At 46.2% G+C, this 16,816-nt stretch overlaps 3 protein-coding genes across 3 annotated transcripts; 1 reads left to right on the plus strand and 2 right to left on the minus strand.

Moving 5' to 3' along the window:
• Positions 1-200: 200 nt before the first annotated feature.
• Positions 201-9,630, minus strand: LOC108142247 (serine protease nudel). The gene is made up of 15 exons (XM_017265967.2): positions 9,612-9,630; positions 8,821-8,964; positions 6,901-8,760; positions 5,769-6,835; positions 5,224-5,709; positions 4,820-5,153; positions 3,470-4,736; positions 3,229-3,398; positions 3,055-3,168; positions 2,015-2,999; positions 1,437-1,906; positions 1,089-1,380; positions 909-1,016; positions 698-841; positions 201-638 (listed from the first exon to the last, which is right to left on the minus strand). The coding sequence occupies exons 1-15, from the start codon at positions 9,628-9,630 to the stop codon at positions 221-223; spliced, it is 7,878 nt and encodes a 2,625-aa protein (XP_017121456.1). The 3' UTR covers positions 201-220.
• A 615-nt stretch (positions 9,631-10,245) lies between these two features.
• Positions 10,246-16,060, plus strand: LOC108142700 (small RNA degrading nuclease 5). Its single transcript, XM_017266715.2, has 4 exons — positions 10,246-10,478; positions 10,545-10,766; positions 13,699-14,485; positions 14,548-16,060. Exons 2-4 carry the CDS (start codon positions 10,714-10,716, stop codon positions 15,838-15,840), a joined length of 2,133 nt encoding a protein of 710 aa, XP_017122204.1. The 5' UTR covers positions 10,246-10,478; positions 10,545-10,713; the 3' UTR covers positions 15,841-16,060.
• LOC108142701 (innexin inx4) lies at positions 10,980-13,073 on the minus strand. Its single transcript, XM_017266716.2, has 3 exons — positions 12,661-13,073; positions 12,298-12,599; positions 10,980-11,940 (listed from the first exon to the last, which is right to left on the minus strand). The coding sequence occupies exons 1-3, from the start codon at positions 12,953-12,955 to the stop codon at positions 11,413-11,415; spliced, it is 1,125 nt and encodes a 374-aa protein (XP_017122205.1). The 5' UTR covers positions 12,956-13,073; the 3' UTR covers positions 10,980-11,412.
• Positions 16,061-16,816: the final 756 nt, after the last annotated feature.

Consider the following 16,816-nt stretch of genomic DNA (forward strand, 5'->3'; position numbering starts at 1 on the left):
TGTTAAAATAATATTACGAAATTACCCAAAATCCCAAGCTTAAAACCAAAATCAACATATGCGAACGCAAACTGATAAAAAGTAATATGAAATTAAAATAAAACCAAGTTATAAATAAAAAAAATGAGAATAGCTCCCGCATTTATTTGCTACTAAAACGCACAAAAGGACATTCACGAGAGAACGGAGGGACCGCTTACCAAGTACAATTCGTCACTTATTAGGCACATCTGATCTCCAGCCTGTAGCACATGTTGGAATCGGTGGCATTCCATCTGACCAATTCGGCAATTGGTCTGCTGGACTTGAGGAAGAGTGTCAGACGCTCGTTCAGTTGCAGCGGCGAGAATTTGCTGATAATCAGCGCCTTGGTGGAGTCTCGGTACTTGCCCACTAGCGACTCATTACTAAAACTACGTCCCTGTCGATCCGCCAACTCGTAGGTGTGCACGGGTTTGTTCTCCTCATCGTCAATCAACCGATAGCTGGGCTGCCGGTACGGATTGTAGCCCAGCTTTTTGCATATCTCGCGCACTTCATCCATTTGCGGGGGTTTACTCTTGGGGAAGCATTTCGTGTGCCAGATGCCATAGGTTTGCTCAATGACCTGACCGTACTGAGGAGCCATCTCTGGTTGCCTAAGGTAATTGGGTTATAGTTAAATATGATTTGTAAAACGTTAGGCTTGAATACTCACGTGTGCTGGCTGTTGGCCCAGAAATCCTTTTTCTGCTGATCCAGTGGATGCTCTATGCCAAAGCAATATCGCTCATCCTCGCCATTGGGGCAATCTTTCTCTTTGTCGCACACAAAATCACGAGGAATGCAATCCTCAGGAGAACTATTGAATATATAGCACTCAGAGCTTGACACAGGCTGTGATTAATTAGTGATTGTAAATTACTTACGAACTGCATTGAAAGTGATCTGCTGTGCAATTGCACAGCACCGAACTCTCGTCGCTTTTGTCCCAACAGTTTCGCTTGCCATCACATATCTTTGAGGGATCTGTGGCTCTTTAAAATACAGATACATACAGAATTTTAGTGTGTGGTAAAACCTCTTTGCCACTTTAAGCCACAACTCACTGCAAATAGGTGAAACAACTGCAGATGGTTGGCTCATCCGTCATGTCCTCGCAGTCGGGCACGTGGTCACAGAACTTATTCTTCGGGACACATTTGAAGCTGGTGCGACATTTCATCTCGCCGGGAGCACATCGCTGCTTCTGCTGGCGGCATTTGGTTTCATCTTCATCGCTGCCATCGTGACAATCGGATCGTTCATTGCAGATGGCTGTCTGCGGCAAGCAAGCTCCCAGCGGGCAACGATGTGTGCTGCACTCCGGTGCGGACTGCAGTGCTTTGCAGCTGGGCTTGTCTATTCGGGTGATTTGAATTAGATTTTGCCAAGCTCTGAATATGCAACGAACTCACCTATAATAGCCTGCAGCGATTTGTATGCCAGTTCGAGAGTCCTGATGGCAAATGGCCGCCTAAAACTCTGGCAATCGGAGTTGTTGTACTTAAACATGGCTGTTGGGAACCAGCCCGTGTGCGAATCCCGGCAGACAAGCACCCCCTGATCGCTGGGATTGTGATCCGAATCGCTGATATTTTTCAGGCCAAACTGATTGCAGCTGGTGAATTTGGTTATCGCCGGCAGCTCGGTTGGGGCCACGCCGTTAATGAGTTCCACTTCCTCTGAAATTGAAGCCATGTCCTCGGCGCTCACATTTAGCAGGCGCATCAGATTGGCTGGCGGCTGCTTTTCCTGCAGCTTGTAGCAGGATTGGCAGTTTGCGTCGCTGTCAATGCGGTTGATGGCCACCGTTTTTATGCGACCGGTGGCATCGTCATGCAGCACACTGATGCAGTCCCTTGCAGCGCTTTGGTTGTGATGGGAGCTGCAAGAATATTGTCTTTATTAATTGACTTTCAACTATGGCTATAGTTATAGAAGGAATATTAGTTAGTATAATATATATATTCTTAAACTAATATGATAAGCTCACCTGTCAGGCAAGAAAGTGGGCAGCACATGGTGGGTGAATCGAACAGGGTGCTCGAGATGCAGCAGCAGCACATCGGACTTGGGAACCGCCTCAAAACAGTTCACCCGCCGGATCTGTTCGTGATTGCTCTTGTGGGCCGATCTCTTGGTTTTGCCACCACCCAGCAAGACGCTCACGTAGTGGCTGTCCAAACCAATGCCAAATAAACAGCTCTCGTGGACCAGCACCCAATGCTTGTCAATCAGCACGCCCAGGCACCAGAGATCCCCATTCGAATAGACATCCGCCAACCAGGGCCAGTGCAACTCTTCGATGGCTTCGTGGAGCTGCTCATTCACCAGTATGGTCTTGTTCTTCTTACTCTTGATGAGATTATCCAAACGATCCAGGATCTCGTCCTTTTTGTTCACCACCACCGGGGGAATCTGCGGCTTGAAGTGCACATTTGGCCTGTTGTGGGTCTCTATGGTTGGCAGGAGTAGTGGAACCTGCTCCTTGGGCTTTTGTCTTACCGCCTGCCCAGCACTGAAGGTTTTCAGGGGTGTGGTTTTGTTCGACAATGGATTGCACTCCACGTAGATGCCCAGGCACTTGCGGGGTAACAGGCGATCCTTCTCGGGCCTGGAGGCGGATGGCAGACCAAGCTCGGGTATTATGACCTCGTTATCTGTCAACTGGATATTGTCACCGACCATAGAGCGAAGTTCAGCCACCATGCTGGTCTTGCCAGCTTTTAACTCTGGCGTGATGGGTTGCATTTGCTGCTGACTCACAAATTCCGAACTGTTGAAGTAGTGGGCTCCCTTGAAACCAAGTAAGGCGCACACTGCATCCGCCGTGTTGGCCTGGTGCTCATGATAGCCCGTCTCATGGGCACAGACCACTCGCCACACACCATGGGCATTTCTGGAGAAGATTCCGGCACTGCTGAACTTGGGCTGCTGGTGCACGTCGAAGTGAACATCGTGTCCATTGGTCAGAGCGACTAGAGGATTAGGTTTATAAACTTAACGTTCTTGAGCTGCTTAATGTATACTTACAGCAATCCTTCTCATCTTCCTTAAACTTGCAATCCACTTGATTATCGCATCGTTTGTTTAGGGGTAGGCAAGTCTTGGACAGCGGACAACGGAACTGGTTGGGTTGACAATCGCCTTAAAATAATTTAAATACATCAAATATTTAAAGGTTAATTGAAATGCACGAGTTGGTACCGCAATCCTGCTCATCCGTGAGGTCCTCGCAATCTGCCTTGCCGTCGCAAACGAGCTCCTTCAGACTTCCCTTCAAATAATCCCTGCATGTGCAGTCCACTTCATCAGTGCCATCTTCACAGTCCGCTTTACGATCACAACGCATCATAATATCCACAATTTGAGACATTCTATAGGGAAGATACAAAGAAATTGCATTACAAATACTTTAAGTAAAACTATTTATCCTAAGTCTACTTACATTTTGCAGACGAATTTATTGGGAATTTGCACTTGATCCTTTGGAGAATGAGTGCTGCTACTCTTTGTAGTAACATAAAGTGTAGTGGTTATTGGTGCTAAATGGGTTGTGCTGGTTTCTAAAGGCTTCTCAGTAGTTATAGTAGTTAGAGGTATTGTGGACAAGCTGGCAGTGCTGCTAATTGTGGTTGTTGTTTCTGTGGCTGTAGTTTCCTTCACTCCCTCCGTAGTAACTGTGCTGGGAGTTTGTGTGGTGGTCAGAGGTGAAGTAGTCGTCTCTATCTCGTTGGTGGTCCCAAGAGTTGTACTCTCTATAAACTGAGTTACCAAATCGACTAGTTTCCCTAAATCCTCGGTTGATGTGGGCATTGTTGTTGTTTGAACTAACGTACTTGGTAAAGTTGTTGATGTTGTTTTCATTGTAGTTTCAATTGTAGTAGATGCAATTGTTGATGAAGCGATTGTTGTAGGTGCAAAGGTTGTTTGTGCAATTGTGGATGACAAAATAGTGGAAGGGTTTGTGGTGGAATCAATGTTGGTAGAACTTTGAACAGTGGTCTCTCCCTCTGTCGATATAACACTAAAAGTAGTTGACGTAATTTCCCCAGTTAAAGATGAATCCGTTTGCCATGCAGTGGTTTCATTTTCCTCTAAGGAAGTGGTGCTCTCCCAGTCCTCTTCCTCAGCTTGTTTAGCCATCAAATCAAGATTTTCGATGGGAATAACCTCCCGCAATTTACTCTCTGACAGCTCCTCTTCGTGCTCCTTCACTGGATGATAATCACTCTCGGTTGTGCTGCTTACATTCTGCCGTACGCCACCCACCATGTCGGGTATGAAGTTGTAGGCACATCCCACCTCATCCTCGCCGCCCAGGCAGTCAACATTGCGGTCGCATCTTTGGCGTTTAGCTATGCATCGTTTGCCGCCCCAGACGCAGATGAATCCCGGACAGAGTTGCAGTGGCTGCCGATTGGGCAACAGACGCGGCGTAACCGCCATTTCCAGCCAGTCCAGGTAGAGAGTGACCCTGGTGTAGACTCCGAACTCCTGGGGACGAGCACAACCGTTGCCGTGGCTCACCACCCCGGCCAGATAGAATTCCTCTGGTCGAGAGACGCTGCGACAAAAGAGCGGACCACCCGAATCCCCCTGGCAGGCATCACGTCCTCCGTTCGGATCGCCGGCGCAGATGTCCTCCGAAGCCTGGTCCTCTGGCTCAACGCATCGTTTGCGAATGGGCACTGTAACCTGGCGCATGGGATCACCTGGAAAATATATAAAATTTATAAATATTTATTTGTACACCCTTGCAGAGAGTTTTAAAGTGAAACTAGCTTTTAGTACTTACTGCTAGGACCCTTCTCTCTAATGGCGCCCCATCCAACCACCGTGCATAAAGTGTTCTCCTCAGGTCCCCAGATCCAATCCTCTCCCAGCGTGGTTCTTCCCTTGTCGGGCAGACAGATGGGCTTCACCCAGCGGTTGAACTGCAGCGGATTGGCCAGGCGCAGCAGAGAAAGATCGTTGCGCATACTCCGCCTTTCGTAGGCCTGGTGAACTACCACATGGGACACGGGTTGAATTTGGGTGGCGGGTGAGTAGCTGGTGCGACGTAGGAGTCCGGCACGCACCTCGTAGTAGTACTTTCCAAAGTTGATGACACAGTGGGCAGCGCTGATGATCTGTCAAAAGAATACAAAACATATAATACATAGCGTCGTACTGATATTCAGTAGGAAACTATAAACTCACCCAACGATCAGAGTAGATGGTTCCGCCACAATGAAACTTGCCATCTCGGTAGATGGCCACCACAAATGGCCACTGAAGGGCACTGGGGTAGCTTCCACCCACAATGCGTCCATCGCCAACGATGTCCTTTGACTGCGCTTCTACTGCTCGTTTCACTCTCTTCGAGTGCTCTGCTTTGGTGCTTTTGTGGGGTAGGCCACACTGCATCGGTGGACACTTTACATAGGCCACATGATCCACCAGGGAGTCGTGTCCATTGCGTCCATGACAGGCCTGTGCAAAGTGGACGCCGGCGTGGAGGGAGGGCTCAATAAACGGACCGGGTAAGCTCAGGGCCCAGAAGCTGACATTTAGCGAAGCTGGCAGATCCTTGCCATCCAGCCCACAGGCTGAAACCGCCCACTTTTCGCCATTGTTGCACACAGGATGCCAATCGCCGCGATGGTTGTGGTACAGAAAACCTTCCGAAGCAGATGCAGCGTGGGACTGGAAAGATTTTGAGAATATTACAAAAGAGTACACTTTAAAAAGTATGCATTGACTACCATGTGATCCGCCACATCGGTGACCAACATGCTGCACTGCTGCTCATCGCGTCCGTTGAGACAGTTCATGAATCCGTCACAGCGCTCCAGCCGATTGTAGCACATGGAGATTGTGGAGCGATTGTGTCTGGCGAACTCCTCTGGGCTTTCATAGCACGAGTAGGCCAGCGGCTCGCAGCCAAAGCAACCGAGCTCGTCCTCGCCCATTGGGCAGTCCGCATAGCCATCGCAGAGGCGCTCTTCATCCACACGATCCGCGCAGGTGCAGGCAGACTCATCGCTGCCATCCGAGCAATCCACCACGTTGTCGCACCACCTCGCAGCGGCGATGCACTCGCCTTGACCCAAGCAGGGCAACTGATCCGGGTCCGGGCACCGGGAACGCTCGATGATCGGTTGCTGCGGCAATCCTGCGTAGCTGGCGTAGATGATCTGTCCCTGCTGATGGGCAGGATTCGACTGATTGGCATGCCTCATCTTGAAGTTGGCATTGGAGAAGCTCGCCTGACCAGCCTGCTGCTGTTGGTTGGAGGTCTGCGATTGTCCAGCTCCCTGAGCCGCCTGATTCTGCATGTAGCTGCAGTAGACCTGCTGGCCATTGGACGGCTTCTGGGGGGAGGCGTTCTTCGAGAAGATATTCGCACCCTGACCACCGGCTCCAGATCCGCCACTTCCGCCGAAAAAGTTGCCACTCGGCCCGAATTGTTGCGGCACAAAGAATATGCCACCGCCAGGATTCGCGGATCCGCCAAAGTGGGCACCCGGCATGCCCATAAATGAGGGCGAGTTCGACCACATGGGCATACGGAAGTTGGCTGGCGTCATGTAGAAGCACACGGGTATGCTGGGTATCCCGAAGTTCGGGTTGAACATGAACTGGGCCGAGGCCTTCATCGTTTCCCCGGACACGGGGAATCCGCCGGGAGCTCGACTTGTGAACTGCACACTGGGCGAGGCCGTGAAGGTTTCGCCCTTCTCCTTGGTCTCACTATCTGCCATGGGAGCCACCTTGTTGCGCATCCTAAGGGCCACCCGCTCGCAAAGGCTGAGGATCTGGGCATCGGCAGCTGGAAAATAAGGGTATCTGTATCTTATAGATTGCAATTTAAATTAAAGTTTATTTTAATCTCACCATTCCAATTGTGACCATTGAGCGGATTGATCTTGGGTCCCATTTTGTCCAACGCCTTTGCATCCAAAGTGCCAAAAGTATCTATAAGCTCGTTCTGGTTTGGAACAGCCTGTTCCTCAAACTTTTTCAGCCAGACTCGTCGTTCGTAGAGATCCGTAGTGGTTTCCCGAGAGGATTCATTTCCACCCATCACCCTGAGAATGGGCTTATCCTCTTCGTGTCGCTCAAAACTTTCCAGCATGTTTTCGATGCTGCTGGGGTTGTCCAGCGGATGCAATGATCGTGGGTTTTCCGACTCGCTGATCGCCTCCCTGGTTGTCAACTTTGGTTGGCTAGTAGAGGTGATACTCATCTCTCCGCTGGCCTCCTCGCCATCGATAATCCAGCTGATCTTCACCGGCTTGGGTTTGGTGGGATGCGCAGTGGAGTTCTGCAGCACATCGCTGGCCACAGTTGTCATGATTGTCACTGTTGTTGCGGTGGTGGAGGTGGTGGATGTGTCGTTTTCCTGCGGCTCTACAACTTCCTCTCCATCTATAATCCAATCGAACTGCAGCTTTCGTTGCCCTGCAGTGGTACCCAAAGCTTCGGTGGTGCTGTCTGGCACGGTGGTGTTTGAATTAACCAGCGGCTCCACTACATCACGGCCGTCAATTATCCAATCGAAGTGTAGTTTCGGCTGCTCTGTGATGGCACTGGTGGTTTCGGTGGTTCTGACGGTCGCAGTGGTTGTCTCGGTGGTGCCGACGGTCGCAGTGGTTGTCTTAGTGTCGCTGGACTTTTCTGGCGGCTCCTCCTTTTCCTCGCCATCGATAATCCAATCGAATGACAGCTTTCGCTGAGCGGTGGTGTTGTTGGTTTCGAGTGGTGCATCTGTGGTTATGTTCCATTTAAAACCCTCTTCTGTAGTATCAACAATATCACTATTCGTGGTTTCCTTTTCCGAAATCGGAGTAGATTTTATAGATACCGCTCGGGTGCTTGCATTTCTGAACGTTTGATAGCCTGGCCCCTCAGTCGTATGCACAATTTCTTTGGGCTTATCAAAGTGATCTAGAATCCAGCTAATCTTCTCTGTTGTGGTCTCCGTCTGAAACTTTTCTGTGGTGGTTTCATCTGCTCCTGTCCTTGTGTTGTCGACTACTTGAGTGGTGTATACTAGCTCCTTGGCGGTAGTTTTTTTGGGTGCATCATCTGTGTAGACTTCGCTCTCATCATGCTCGTGCCCATCGATAATCCAGCTGATCCTGGAAGGTTTAATCTTGGTTCGCATTGGTTTTTCAGTGCCATTTGCCACTACTGTAGTTGTTGCTATTGTTGCCTCTTGTGTTAGATCTCGTGAAGGGAATTTACCCTGTTGTTCATAAGACTCCAGGCTGCTTGACTCCAACTTTGGTTGCTGCTCGCGCATGATGGCCTTCATCTTCTCAATTTTCTCGGTCACTTCCCTGGCCATTTTGTAGATGCGCAAGAAAGCGGACATGCAATCGAGAGGAGTATGTTTCTTGCATCGCATAAACTCGTGCTCCAGTTGGCTAAGAGCTTCCCTCGCTCGTTTGCTCCTCAGCTTGGAGTACAGATGCTGCAGATTGGCCTCCATTTGGACCGGATCTAGCAAATCCAAACTGGGCAACTCCCGACGCGTACGATGTTTCTTTTGCAGTCGGAACTTCACCAGCATACGTTTCAGGTGCTTCCTTCTAGTTTTGCTTTTATCCATTTCATTATTGATCTCATCATCAAGTAGCTTGAAATGCAAGGTTTGAGGACTCATAATCAAAGCAGATTGATCCTCTTCAAAGGGCTGGTTGAAAAGTTGCTGGTGCCTGGCATTCAAAGCGGTAATCTGCTGAACGCGATCTGTAAAGAGTGTTGTCTATACTTATATCCTTTATATGAGAACTTATTCCTCACACTTACCCATTCTCTCGACCACAAGACCATGATAAATCAGGGAAAAAAGCAGGACGATGATCACCACAACCGATATGGCTAAAATTCGTTTGTTAAAACCAATGCTCCACCATCTTCGGGTATGTCGCAGTAGCCGGGAGGCCTCTATCTCTAAAGAATTTCATTTCAAATTATTTTAATGAATAATTGTCCCTATTCAGAGCCTATGACGTTTGGTTAAATAATCACTTAACTGCCTAATTATTAAATGGTGAAGTTGTCTGTTTTTTCAATTCTCTTACAATTCCAATTTACATACTTTTATTTTCAACATATGCACATAATAAAACCTTTTTTGGCCTCTTTTGTTGGTTTATTTTGGTCAGCACTTTCTGGCCTGATCAGCGCTTTCGCAATTATTTTAATAAAAATGCTGATTAAAGCTCAAATCAATTTGTTACTTACAACCATTTTATGGAATTCACTTTCTTGCTTACCATGTTAACAGACGTGGGTGAAAATTGCAATTGGGTTAAACAAAAAACTTGTGTTCTTACATTTTAAGCTCTTCCTATGCCAACGCGTACGGAAATGAATAATGAATTATGAATAATGTTTAATGTTAATTATTAATGGGGGTAAAGTCATTTTGGACTGCAGATAATGTATTATAGTTTATATTGCATTCCAGATGGGTTCATCTATGCTCTGATTTTTAACAATACGATGACTATATTAATGTTTTCACAACACACAAAAGTCTTAAACATGACTTAATATATATTGGCTTTTCTTATATTTTACAGATTTACACATACCATCCATGTTGTAATTCATATTTCACAGTCTTTTTGTACTTATTTGTTTATTATTTAAGCTCTAACCATTTTTAAATTGAGCTGTGACATTAACTTTTATTCCTTTAAAATTGCTGAGAACTTATATTTTCTCTTTTTATTTTTATGTTTAGCACTTTGTTAAATTGGCTGGCCAACAAGGAGCATCGAATTACAGCAATTCACTCAAACAAAAACTCCACAAAAAGCAATAGCAACGACCGAATTTGATATCCACGAGTCCACGACGACGACTTCCGCGCGATCCGCCCGGCGAACGGCAACTGAGGCCGGCGGTGGCCAAACGCGCCGCTTATGAAGGCTTCCGGAAAGTGGATCAGCGGGCAAACGACCCACTTCCATCAGCCAATGCTGCACTTTTCGGCTACGTTTCGAACTTTAACGTTTTTTGGTTAATGAAAATTTACCCGGCAACTGCGGCGGTCAGCTGAAATGGCCGACGAAAAGTGCAAGTTGAAGGGGAATGAATTTGCAGAGCAACGAACCATCATCCACCCACCCAGTCAACTATCCAGAAGTGTAACCACAGCATGTTGGCACTTTTAGATCGGTTCGACCTCAGCAAACCCAGGCTTAACTGTTAATTGTCATTCACCCTTTTCCAAATCACTTTTTTACAAATTTCGTATAGAGCACTCAAAATACAAATATTTTTCTTTGAGATTTCAAGGGCCCACACAGTAAGAGGCTTGGACCACAACCGTCAATTACCACAAAAATCTTCAAAAAAATTAATTCAAACGGCACTAAAACAGTAAAACACATGCATACCACTTAAAAAATTGTAAAAAATCTTTTATCAAAATTTTACCATCAGACATATGTATTGTAAGTGAAATCCAAGACAAAAAAACATAAACCAAGGTATAATATTGTTTTCCCTTGAACTCCCAGTACTCAGTCATTAAAAATTGATGCGCAAGCAAAGAAAGTTTATGCCCTCCAATCAATTCCATTACCCATCAAAAGGACCAACGATTTACCAGACCGACTAAACACAGGCTTTACAACGGATGTGCAAAGCGGTCCATTATCCTATATCCTCACACCCAAGATAACCGAAATGATGTGGACCCGAACAAGACAAGCCCTGCGCAGCATTGCTAGATCGCAAAGGTAGGTCGCGTAATATATATTACTTGGGTAATGTAGGATCTTATCTTATAGATTACTCAAAGTTTATGTTCTGGAGATGTTCAATCATCTCGTTACTTGTAGAACTATATTAATAAAAATACCTCACAACTTTTACATTTAGTTACAAAATTGGCAAGATTTTGTTTTATATATACTTCTTATCAGTATGATGAATGATTGTCTTGAGCATAATTTACCAAAATTGTTTAAACGTTTTATTTTCCAGTTATGAAAAACAGTGGTAATATTTTATAGATACAAAATGCGCCAAATTCAGTTATGGAATGCATTTACCAATTCAAAAAAAAAAAAACATTGTAGTAATTTAAATTAATGAACTGAATCAATTGAAATTTAACACAACACTTATCTCTCAAAGGTAAAACTTATCATTGGAGAAAATTACAATATGTTGATGAATTGTATGAAATTAAAGTAATATTCATATGAGCTGAGCAACTGGAAATGCTTAATGCTTATTTAAGGGTTATGTTTTTCGATAATATGTACATATCGATGAGATTTAATATAAGTGTCTTCTTAGCTTTCTACTAGATATGAGATTCGAAAAAGAAAAAACTTACTTCAGAAACTTGAGGTTAAATGAAGTGTCAATGTTGAGTTTTTAGATTTCATCCGCTCCTGGCGGGATTTTCTTCATCAAAGACTGTGCTTCGTACAGCTCCTCCAGCAATTTGCGGAATATTTCCGGGCTGATGTTATTGCCTACACGCATCAGCACGAACCAATCTCCAAAGCTGCAGTTCCGCAGGGCCAACTGCAAGTGTGCCAAGGGCATGAAACGAGTCTTTGCCCGCATCAACTGAATCCGCATTCCAGGATGCAAAACGGTGGCCAGGCGGTAAAGGAACTTTAGGGTAACCAGTGCAGCCACGAAAACGAACCATATCCACAGAAAGGCAAATATCTTTTCGTTTAGCATATTTAGGGGAAGCAGACAGAGAAAGTCATAACTGCTGTCCGAACCGCCGGAGCCGCCTATGAACACTTCGCACTTGGAACACTTGGGGAAGACCTGCATGGTGATGCTGTTCCACCGGTCAAAGTCGCCATTAAATAGGGCCACTAATGCAGACCAGTAGCGCGTCCAAAAGCCGCCGAAAAATATATCCAAGAGTAGGATGTTAACGATCTGTAGAGCAAAGGAAAAATCTATCGTTAGTAATGGTTGAGACTAGGAGTATTAGGTAAAGCTTATATTAACATTTAAACAAATTATAAGAGGTAGTGTTTGTGACCCTATTGACGGTGGTTTTGAGAAATTTAAAAGCTATGCAAAAGTTTTAAAACAACGAATTGTGCCTAATTTATAGAGATGTATTGGCAGCGGATTTTAACAAGTTCCGTCAGCATTTAAAAAAAAAAAAGACATTTTAATGTCTAGTAACTATTATTAGCACTGAAAAAGGTGTAAAGATAGCTACATTATTTCTGATTTGAGAATTCTTCTTTCAGGTCAGGAACACGTGTAATATGGTGGGTAACTTACGCTTATGCTTATATTTAGTATCTCGCAGAAGACATAGCTGGCGAAGTAGCGGAAGTGGGTCTCCTTGTAGTCGCTGGTGAAATAGTTGACCAGCACGCGAAGATGGGTCTTGCTCTTGTCCTTGCAAACAGCTATCTTGTGGAAATCGTCGCACAGGTGCTTAAGACGACCTCCCTCCCAAATCTTCCAGAGGAAGGCGGGCAAATAGAACACAAAAGACTCTAGGAGCAAGACCAGTACCACCCATTGGTAGTAGCGAATATAGCGGCGGTTCTCCGGGGCAACCTGGCGACCCACAACATCTGAAATAGGGACTCCCAGCTTTATAAAAAAAAAGTCTTTGAAGCGAATCTTGAAACTTACCCGGTCGGCACTCCAATAAGGCGTTAACGCGCCGAGAAGGCACCAAGGTGACATTGTCCTGCATATAGGCCCCGTAGATCCAGCAATAGGAGTGAATGTAGTCCATGGCGATGTCCACATCCTTCTGTTTCACGCACTGGATTGGATCGCCGAAATATTGCTTCGAGGAAAGCAGAAAAGTGCAGGCCAAAAGCAGCGCCACCGTGCATTTCGAATGCAGCGTGAAAATGGCATCGTAAATGTGTACTGACTTGAACTGCAGATACTTGGATAGTGGCTTAACAGCTGCATACATTTTTGAGTGCTTAATTCAATCAATTGTTTTGCTTAAACCAAGTTGTAAATGGAGCTTGTAAAATTTGGCGACTCTAAATAATTCCAAAAGCACGCGGCATCCTAACGGTGAACTACACTGTTGCCATCTCTTTCTTACTAACATAAAAGTGTTTCACAGCAGCCAGCTTGTTGTTGAATAATTAAGGTCACACTTTGGTTTACAGTAGAAAATGTACGAGGACTTATTTTTTAACAGTATGGAATTAATATTACAATATCTGATATTTCATTTATTTCAACCGGAATAACTTTTAATAATATTGATTTATTTATAATTTGGCTTATTTTCAATGATTATCCATAAAATGTACTTAATGTGGGAACAGTTTTTCTGTTGTCTTCCAAAACTCCAAAATTCAACTTCTCAGCTTTAAACCTACTCTTAATTTACCATTAAATCGAAAAAAGTCACCATTTCTGCGTTGGCCTTGGTTCGATTTAGTAAACGCCCATGGTTTATTAGTTCACTAAATGGGAATTTTTCCTTTGATGTGTTCCACTGTATATTGAAAATAGCGTTTTGTAGCAGTCAGCTTATTTCTTGCAATGCCTTGCCAATGGTATTTAAAATACCAGCATTTGCTCAAAACGCGTTAGCCCCTTCTCTTCACATGTGCACATGTTGAAGACCTTCGTGTTGACAATAACGAAACCTGCCGAAAATTTGACTTTTTATTAATTAAACCAAAATCTCGACTGCAGCTTGAACGGCAAGCGCACCAGGATGAAAGAACAGCTGTCTGCCAAGCAGCACGAGCGTAACGAGAAGAAGAAAAAGAAGCTGGCGGCGCTGGCCAATCTGATGGAGCTGAACGACCGTGATCGCTTGCACGAGGCGGAGTTGGCCAAAAAGCGGGATGCAGCAGAAGCTGAGATAGAGGAGAAGACCCCAACGAAGGTAGAGAACGGCGACGACGGCTTCATCACGGTGGGCAGCAAGCGGAAGTCACGGAACCGCCGCAGTAATCCCGAACAGGAGGTGGAAACCGAAGCACCCCAGGTTCCAGCAGTAGAAAGCACAGAGCCGGCTGCAAAGAGGAGTCGCAACAACGAGGCGGGCGGCGATAGCCTGCCCCAGGAAATATGCTCCCTGTCGGAGGACCAGTACAAACAGCTCTCGGCGGAGCTAAGGCGCCGCAAACGCCAGATCGAGGACGTTCCCGGCCTTCGACTGCGTGAGATGGGCCAGCGCGCCTCCCTGGAGACGCCCCAAGACGCACGCACGCCCATCTTCCTAACCGACATCCAGAACCTGCTAATGACGGCCCTCATTGGCCAGAAGAGCCCCTGCCGGCCGGATCGGTGGTGCAGCGTGGAGAAGTGGCTCAGCCTGTCGCACAGCGTGGTGGTCATACTGGAGGGACTGTCCCTCTACCACTACCTCTCCAACGAGAGCCAGTTCGAGGCCACAAACAGGATATTCAGCACCAAGCTGGAGATGCTTCTTCCACCGCAGGATGAGGGTCAGATCATCGACGAGATAGCCAAGGTATGACTCCGGTTAGGGTGTCCAAATGTGATCGAAGCTAAACATGTGCCTGGTTTTTACAGATTCCACTCACAAATGTGCAGGCCCGCAAGCTAATCGAAGAGCACGGTTCCCTGGAGTCGGCTGTGGAGCTGAACAAGGATCCCACTCTGTTCGTCAAGACCATCTTTCCCATCGCGAGTAAGACGCCGGTGGCGGATGACCTGCACGCGGACGACAAGTTCCCGCGCACCAAACTCCTGCTATCCGCCCTGCAAATGGTTGACGAGGGCTATCCAATTCCCATGCAGGGCGACTTGCACAGTCGCTTCCGGGAGTTCAAGTTCACCAAGAATTCATATGAGCCGGTGACCAATCGCAGTCCCATGTTCGGAGTGGATTGTGAGATGTGTCAGACGGCGGTGGGGTTCAACGAGCTGACCCGAATCTCCATTGTCAACGAAGAGTATAAGACGGTGTACGAGACGCTAGTGTTGCCCGACAACAGAATCACCAACTATCTGACCCAGTTCTCGGGCATCACTGAGGAAATCATGAGGAAGGTGACCAAAAAGCTGGATGAAGTGCAGCAGGAAGTTTCTGACCTGCTGCCCCCGGATGCCATCCTGGTGGGGCAGTCATTGAACTCGGATCTGAACGCCATGCGTATGATGCATCCGTATGTGATCGACACCAGTGTGTGCTTTAACATCTCCGGCGTGCGACGGCGCAAGAGCAAGCTTAAGCACCTGGCCGCGACCTTCCTGAAGGAGACGATTCAGGAGAACGACGAAGGCCACGACTCCATTGAGGATTCGCGAGCCACCCTGAAGCTGGTCAAGATGAAGCTGGCCAACAGCATTGAGTTCGGCGACGAGATCCTCACGCAGCAAAAGCGATTGCAAGAGCTGGCGAACGCCTCCAGCGGCGATACCATCAGTAATAACCTATTTGCCCATGTGGCCAAGCGGGATAAGCGGACGGCCATCGTCACGGTCGGAGATTTGCAGCCCCGACTCAAGGATGTTATTCTGAAGGCAGGAGAGGCAGCTCCCAAGGATCACAGCCTGGCGGTCCGTGTTCACGAAGTGTCCACGTCCAAGGAAGCCGTGCGCAAGGTTTCCGAAATTGCGCTGGAAAATGCCCTAACCATTGCAAATCTTCGCGTGCCGGAGCAGGACTTTGTGTTGGACAGCGCGGAGCGGAATGTGGCCAAACTGGACAAAACCATCGACCGGCTGTGGAACTCGGTGGCGCACAACGGACTCTTCCTCGTCCTCATGGGCGGATCCAAGGAGTGCACCAAGGGCGTGGCCAAGATAGCCATCAAGCGGCTGAACGGATCGGAACAGACGAGTGCTCCCATTGGCAGTTAGGAACCGAACGAGAACAAGTCTCCTGTTAATCACCTCGACCCGATTCCATCCGCCACTGCGCCACTCTAGGAAAACCCTTACGGCCAGTCGGAATCCCCAAGCGGAATCAAATTTGCCGTATCATCCCCAAAACATGACCAACTAATGTTTCACCTCACCTTAAAAAATTCACTACATGCAAAAGTGTACCAATAAATTGTCAAATTGAAAAAAAAAAAAATATTCTCCAACTGGAATAAAAAAATGTACATTTATTTTTTTTTACAAAAAAGTTATTGCATTTTATTGCTGAGAATTATATCCAAATATTTCTTTAAGACTTCAGAAAATATTAAATTTATTTAAAAGTCTGATTAATAATATGTTTACTGTTTTAATTGGTTTAGGACTGTCGAAGAATTCTTAAACATTTTTTGAAAGCGTACAAATAAAAGCAGGAATTGCAAATATTTTACATTAAAGTTCCATTATAAATCCTAAAGAATTTGACGAATAACGCAATTTAAAAATATTTTTGAACCTTAAACCGAAATAAGTATGTATTTTATTTATTTATTATTTGGATATTTCAAAATATTATTGAAAGCTAAAAATTATGTGGGCTAAAATGTAATTTATAAACGTTTGCTGAAAGGATAACTAATTTACGTCCCAATCGCCTCAAAGTTTTTTTCGTTCCCAAAAGCAATTACAAAATAACTATCCGATTTTCCCAACACATTTTCCGGATGAAGCATTCCAAACGGGCTGATGCGATTTGACCTAGTTTCGGTTAGTTTGCATTGCCCGATATTTGTTGTTGGTGCTCGCTGGCCAGGCGAGTGTGTTGATAACAGCCATAAATTTCCTACCTCCCTCAATATAGTGCTCCGTTGTCTAGGGCCCGAGCCCGAACGCGAAATGGGCCTCCCTAGAAGCCCACGCACTCTCGCTCTCCCTGGCTTTCCAATTTCCCTCTCTCCGAAAGGGAAAGGGA

This window comes from Drosophila elegans, unplaced genomic scaffold (genome assembly GCF_018152505.1).
Source record: "Drosophila elegans isolate 14027-0461.03 unplaced genomic scaffold, ASM1815250v1 contig_208, whole genome shotgun sequence".
In the NCBI taxonomy this organism is placed as follows: Eukaryota; Metazoa; Arthropoda; class Insecta; order Diptera; family Drosophilidae; genus Drosophila; species Drosophila elegans.